At 51.3% G+C, this 7,500-nt stretch overlaps 1 protein-coding gene across 2 annotated transcripts in view; it reads right to left on the reverse strand.

Moving 5' to 3' along the window:
* LOC143109512 (ribosomal protein S6 kinase delta-1-like) overlaps positions 1 to 7,500 on the reverse strand; it is a 30,496-nt gene that overhangs the window by 16,788 nt on the left and 6,208 nt on the right. For both annotated transcript variants that reach the window (XM_076272272.1, XM_076272273.1), the window contains exons 6-7: positions 4,300 to 5,916; positions 413 to 502 (exon numbers count right to left, since the gene is read on the reverse strand). In XM_076272272.1, coding sequence (XP_076128387.1) covers positions 413 to 502; positions 4,300 to 5,916 — 1,707 coding nt within the window. The remainder of the gene's footprint in view (positions 1 to 412; positions 503 to 4,299; positions 5,917 to 7,500) is intronic.

Here is a 7,500-nt window from a genome sequence, read left to right on the forward strand (position 1 = left end):
AGGGAGACATGTTCTAAAGGTGAGGAAAGGGTTAACTAGGTAGCAGTTGGCCTGGACCCAGCAGCCTGCACCCCCACTCCACATCACACACAGAGAATGGTGTCCCTACTGGACACACAGAGAATGGCGGCCCCTAGTGGCCTCTGAGAGAATGGCGGCCCCTAGTGGCCTCTGAGAGAATGGCGGCCCCTGCTGGCCTCCCTGTGGAACTAACAACTCTAACTGGTCAAAGACAGAATTTTGTGATGTCATACATCATATTGCTTTGCCCATATTGAAACTTTACAGTCATGCCAATAAAGCTCTTTGAATTTGAATTCAGAGTGAGAGAGCCAGAGAGAGAGAGAGAGAGAGAGAGAGAGAGAGAGTCCACAATAGGTGAGGGAGGGAGAGCACATGTTAACGTACAGACCTGGAGCGCAGTACATGTTGGCGATTGCCTCCCGGTCGTACGACTCCTCCACTTCGCTCCAGCTGCAGAAGAACGTCAGCTGGATGTGACCTGCAGGACAGAGAAACAGGACGTCTACAGGACAGCAGGACAGAGAAACAGGACGTCTACAGGACAGAGAAACAGGACGTCTACCGGACAGAGAAACAGGACGTCTACAAGACAGCAGGACAGAGAAACAGGACGTCTACAGGACAGCAGGACAGAGAAACAGGACGTCTACAGGACAGCAGCACAGAGAAACAAGACGTCTACAGGACAGAGAAACAGGACGTCTACAGGACAGCAGCACAGAGAGTAGTCTACAGGACAGCAGGACGTCTACAGCACAGAGAAACAGGACGTCTACATGGAGATGACCTTTATGCCCCAAAGGTAACCTGCTGACCCAGGTAACTTTGGGAGTAACTGCTGATGTCTAGAAACAACAGCTGCTTAGTGCAGTGTTGGATTAAAGTATTGTTTGGAGATCAGTCACTCCTGAAGTTGCCTGGGTAACCTGGGGATGCCAGTAGCCTCACCCTGTAGTACTCCTACTCCTGAAGTTCCCTGGGTAACCTGCGTAACCTGGGTAACCTGGGGAAGCCAGTAGCCTCACCCTGTAGTACTCCTACTCCTGAAGTTGCCTGGGTAACCTGGGGATGCCAGTAGCCTCACCCTGTAGTACTCCTACTCCTGAAGTTGCCTGGGTAACCTGCGTAACCTGGGATGCCAGTAGTCGTGCTCTGTAATAGCTCTCAGGCACCAGTGTTCCTAGCTGACGCAGCACAATCTCCATCAAAGCAATCATTCTGGACACAGGACCTGGACGTAATGAACCAACCAACAACCACCAACTAATCCACCCTTACAGCAGCACTTTACACTCAACAGCACCAACAACCACCAACTAACCCTTACAGCAGCACTTTACACTCAACAGCACCAACAACCACCAACTAACCCTTACAGCAGCACTTTACACTCAACAGCACCAACTAACCCTTACAGCAGCACTTTACACTCAACAGCACCAACTAACCCTTACAGCAGCACTTTACACTCAACAGCACCAACTAACCCTTACAGCAGCACTTTAGACTCAACAGCACCAACTAACCCTTACAGCAGCACTTTAGACTCAACAGCACCAACTAACCCTTACAGCAGCACTTTACACTCAACAGCACCAACTAACCCTTACAGCAGCACTTTACACTCAACAGCACCAACTAACCCTTACAGCAGCACTTTACACTCAACAGCACCAACTAACCCTTACAGCAGCACTTTACACTCAACAGTGTGACACTCAACTGGACAGACGGACAGAAAGAGGCTGGTCACTCGAGAGGAACACTCGTCCGCTGGTTTTAACGCCACCTCTATCTGGAGGTGAAGATGACCCCCAACAGCTGTGTGAGCTCCAATGGTCCAAACGACCTCCGCTACCCTCACACACACACACACACACACACACACATATACACACATACACACACACACACACACACACATATATACACACACATACACACACACACACACACACACACACACCTCTGCTCACCCTGGTAGGGTAGTTTCCAGCCCTGAGCATTAGCGTAATGAGTTCTTTTTGGTGGCTAGCGGTGTCATTAAGACTAATGCTCTCGTTAGCCATCACAGGCCATTAGAACACCACACACAGCCCTGATGATGCCACCCAGACACAATGCTACACATACAACTCTTATTACACATGTGCATGTGTTAGGGTGTGTGTGTGTGTGTGTGTGTGTGTGTGTACCCGTGTCGGTGAGCAGCAGGTTGCTGGGGTTCAGGTCTCTGCAGATGAGTGTGTGTGTGTGTGTGTGTGTGTGTGTGTGTGTGTGCGCATGTGTGTGTGCGCGTGCGTGTGTGTGTGTTAGGGGTGTAACGGTTCATGTATTCGCATTGAACCGAAACGGTACGGGCATCACGGTTCGGTGCATGAATTTAAACGGAGAATACACGGTATAAAAATACATAAAACTCGTGTGCGGATTAATGAATGTCATGCTGTTAAATAGCCTACCGTACGAGAGTTACGAGAGTTCTTTAGCGACACCTAACGCTAATCTGTAGCCTCGCCTTAGCTCTGAAGCTCTGATTGACGCCTATGTTATTTTTTTGTCAGGTCGTCGGTCGAGTCCGTCAGTCATTAGCAGCACTAAGGTGGCGACCCACAAGAGTTAGAGGATCCGCTGGTCTCTTTAAGATAGCAAGTCTGAGAACTTCAGTTACAGTAGTACAGGCAAGAGAGTGGTGGATAAGATGAAACTGTGTGTTGGCGTTGTTTAGCAGTTGTTGGGTATGTGAGTGGAAATATAACATGCTACACATATTCGAAGCCATCACCCAGATGATGTAGGCTACTAATCACGGAAACGATAAAAAAATAAAATTTAATAAAAACTTCCCCTGCACTTTACAAGCCTTTGGATATACAAATAGGGCCAAAACCTATGGCTTAAATTAAATGATTTCGCAATGACAGAAAGCTATGTAAATCGTGTGGTAATTACCTTTATGTTGGGGTAACTTGTAACTTCTCACATGAGGTTCTGGTAGTGTTAAGTGCATAGACAGTAAAAGAAAGTGTCAACGCTAACCAGGCTAATAAACAAACCATGCTACGGTGAGTTAACGTGGAAGGGCAAAGTCAAGTGACTTCTAGTTGTAATCTGTTTATGAAATGAAAGGAGCAATTTCGTTTTTTAAAAGAAAGCAAAATAGTGTGATATTTTCACAGTTAGTAGGCTAGATTATTACTGTACACACACTGAATATTGTATATATCAGTGTGTGTACAGTAATAATCTAGCCTACTAACTCTGAAAATAGGGCAAACTGTAGACCCTTCCATATACAACTAAACACAGATGTTGAAGGTCTTGCTTAAGTGGATTTTTAAAAATCATTATTCTATAATAATATGCACTTTCAGAAATAGGAGATGCTGTAGGCCTATTTTCAGTTTTATAGCTGATTGTCTTATTTTGTTTACAAGTCTGGGTACTTATTGTACTGTTTAGCCTACATCTTACACACTTCAGGCTGTTGCAGATAGCTCAGGGAAGAGACTGTATGACACTAGGTGGTACAGCCTGAGACATGCACAATAAAAAAAAAAATGCTTTCTGCATTTTTGTTTTGCTTTTCCCTCCATTGTACCGAACTCGTACCGAACCGTGATGTCCGAACCGAGGTATGAACCGAACCGTGACTTCTGTGTACCGTTACACCCCTAGTGTGTGTGTGTGTGTGTGTACCTGTGTCGGTGAGCAGCAGGTTGCTGGGGTTCAGGTCTCTGCAGATGAGTGTGTCTGTGTGTGTGTGTGTGTGTGTGTGTGTGTGTGCGTGCGCGTGTGTGTGTGTGTGTGTGTGCGCGTGCAAGTTTTTGTGTGGGTGTGTGTGTGCGCGCGTGTGTGTGTGTGTGTGCGTGTGTACCTGTGTCGGTGAGCAGCAGGTTGCTGGGGTTCAGGTCTCTGCAGATGAGTGTGTGTGTGAGTGTGTGTGTGTGTGTGTGTGTGTGTGTGAGAGTGTGTGTGTGTGTGTGTGTGAGAGTGTGTGTGTGTGTGTGTGTGTCTGTGTGTGTGTGTGTGTGTGTACCTGTGTCGGTGAGCAGCAGGTTGCTGGGGTTCAGGTCTCTGCAGATGAGTGTGTGTGTGTGTGTGTGTGTGTGTGTGTGTGTGTGTGTGTGTGTATGTGTGTGTGTGTGTGTGTGTGTGTGTGTGTGTGTACCTGTGTCGGTGAGCAGCAGGTTGCTGGGGTTCAGGTCTCTGCAGATGAGTGTGTGTGAGTGTGTGTGTGTGTGTGTGTGTGTGTGTGTGTGTGTGTGTGTGTACCTGTGTCGGTGAGCAGCAGGTTGCTGGGGTTCAGGTCTCTGCAGATGAGGTCTTGCTGGTGCAGTGTGTCCAGTGCGCTCACTATCTCCACGGCCCAGCCGCGCACTAACTCCTCAGGTATGCGCACCTGAGCGGCCGCCTTGCTCAGCTCGTCCAGCTCACGGAACAGCTGCGACACGTTCCGCCCCGGGTCCACACACACGCACGCACCCGCGTCTGACCCGCGCCGGGACACACACACACCCGCCTCGCACCGGACCCCGGGGACCGCCCCCCCCAGAGCCTCCATCTCCGCACCCCCACACAGGCGCCGTGGCGATGGGGCAGAGCCGGGCTCAAACCGCCCCGACGTCTCGCTGGCGTCTGCGAAGGGGATGTCATCGCTGGAGCCCGAGGGAGGGCCAGTCGCAGCCCTGCTGCTGGAGGGAATGTCCACAGGGTTGGAGCTGGCGGCCATCTTGGCTCCGGAGGGCGGGCTGCAGCACGAGCCCCCCGTAGAGTTCTGGGTGGAGTAAGCCGAGGACGACAGCGCGTCCTGCTCCAGCGACCAATCGGGGTCGGCCTCCTGGCCCATGTCGTGGTCCAGCAGCAGCACGTCCGGCTGGCCACGCTTGGGCGAGGGCTTGGGCTCGATCGCCATGGCGACGCCAGCTGCGACCAGCTCCTCCTCCAGAGCGTCGTCACCGCCCCCCCCCACCCCGGGCAAGTTGACCAGCAGGTCGGGAGGCCCCGCCTCCTCCGGGCCGACCCCGTTCCCCCCGCCGACCGCCTCCGTGAAGGAGATGACCGGCACCGACTCGTTAGAGGCCCGATCGCTGTCGAAGCGCCACAGGTCCGCCAGGTGACCCTTGACCTCCACCACCTCGGCCAGGTCCAGCAGCGACTCCGTGACCTCGGAGCCCAGGTCAGAGGTCGCGGACAGGTCGTAGCCGGGGTCGTGGAGGAGGAGGACCTCGCTGGCGCTGTCCTTGCTGTCGATGCGGAAGAACTCCATGGGCGTGCGTTTGGAGCCGACGGACACGCTGACCGGCTCCGGGGCCTGAGCGAACACGTCGCCCCCCCGCTCCCCGCCCTCGTCCGCGAAGAAGAAACACGCGTCCTGCCCCGCGGGCGACGACAGGCTGTCGTTGCTAAGCAACAGCTTGGTCCGCGGGGCCGTCGGCACGACGACCGTGACGGAGCCTCCGTTGACCTCCTCCCCCTCCTCCTCCGCCGCCTCCCGTCCGGCCTGGCCGAGAGCCTCGGGCTCCACCTTGTCCTGCTCGTACTCCACGCACAGCGTCAGGTAGCTGTTGGTGCCCCTCTCCTCCTCCCCCCGCACATACAGCGGCGCCCCCTTGTGGCAGCGCTCGTTCCCCAGCCCCGGGCTCCCTCCATGGGCTGCGGCAGGCAGCAGGCTGGGCCCCTGGGGCTGGAAGGTGGAGGGGCCGGCGAGGGGCCCTGGGCCCATAGAGTCCACGCTGCCTGAGCTGCCCAGGCCAGGGGCCAGGGGGCCCATAGGGGGGCCCATAGGGTGCACGGCTGCCGTGTGGGACTTCTGGATGAAGGGGATGTCACAGCTCTCGTCAGGACTGCTGCTGCGCAGGTACTTACTGATGTGGGACCACAGCTTCCCACCTGAGAGGAGGAGAGGAGGAGAGAGGAGGAGAAGAGAGGAGATGAGAGGAAAGGAGGAGAGGAGATGAGAGGAAAGGAGGAGAGGAGAAGGGTTGAGATATCAGGAGAGGAGTAAGGGGGAGAGAGAGCATGTAATCGCTAAAAGTTGCTGAATTTCATTACCACTCCATGATCTCTTGTGCTCGTGTCTAAATCTGATCTCTCGTGTCTAAATCTGATCTCTTGTGCGTGGAGCAAGATACCTTAGAGGCCATTTACTGGCACATACTTACGGGTCTGTCACACACACACACACACACACACACACACACACAGGTCAGCTTGGGCATACATAAAAAATGATGGCCCAATTCAGACTAGAAAATCATCTGCTGTATGTGTGTGTGTGTGTGTGTGTGTGTGTGTGTGACAGACACACACACAGATGCTGGCACTGGCACACACACACAAACACACACACATACACACACAGACAGACATAGCACAGTGCAGCTGTGTGAGGTGAGTAATTGTGAAGCAACATCTGCTGCTGGATGAGAATGAATTGGGTGGCGTGCTAACCTCATCATAGGGGCCTGGGGAGATCCTTCCCATCAGCCCTGTGAATGTCAGTCAGGACACGCCGACACTCAGATGGGACTGGCCTCACTTAGCGTTCACCTGCTCCAAACACCTCCCTAGCGTGCCTCACACCAGCATTAGCCTATTTCAGACACTTCCCTAGCGTTGCCTCCCACTAGTGTTAGCCTGCACCAATCACTTACCTGACGTGTCCCACATTAGCATTAGCCAGCTCCAAACACTTCCCTAGCGTGCCTCACACTAGGGGTGGGCGATATGGACAGAAATTAATATCTCAATATTTTTTGTGATTTTGACGATAACGATAATTAGTCGATATCCTTTAAAAAAAATGTTTTGTTAAAGTCTGAGTTACTTTACAGCTCATTATTTATAAATAACATCATTACAATAATAACCAATAACCTAACCTGTGACTTTTTAACCAAATCATCCAATGCATGGTCACTCTATGACACATTTCCAATTCTGCCCCCACTTGTGTGTGTGGCAATGACATGGTCTAGCCAGCTACATTAGAGAAGATGACTAGGCCTAACAGTTTCCCAAGAGAAAGTCTGAAGCTGAAATTCCTTTCAAACCTTTACATAGGATTCACTGTAAAACTAAGAGCAGACCAACAGAGTACCCTACATCTCCGTTATTTCCTTCTATGTTTTGTTTAGGAGCAATCACGTAGGTTAGCATTCCAAGTTACAGAATAGAAACTAATGCGTTAGCTTATGGCTAATGTATATGAGAAATCCCATAGAGATGCTAACGGTTAGCATAATCGGTAAACGTAGATATTTAGAGCGAACTTCAGTCCATTTACAAAAGAGTTACATGAGAATAGTTATTTTTTTACAACTGACTATTAAAATACTCAAAGGCTAATGTTTTCTCTCCATATAATACCGTGTAGGACAAAACGTGACTGTCTCGTCAATGCTACTTGAACAGAAGTAGCCGCATAAAATCCCAAGTAGGCTACTCTTGCTGCACCAAATAAACATTAGACGT

This window comes from Alosa pseudoharengus, unplaced genomic scaffold (assembly GCF_046254945.1).
Source record: "Alosa pseudoharengus isolate Yale_2024_CS ecotype anadromous, Long Island Sound unplaced genomic scaffold, YU_APseudo_1.1 YU_APseudo_1.1_scf_7, whole genome shotgun sequence".
NCBI lineage: Eukaryota > Metazoa > Chordata > Actinopteri > Clupeiformes > Clupeidae > Alosa > Alosa pseudoharengus.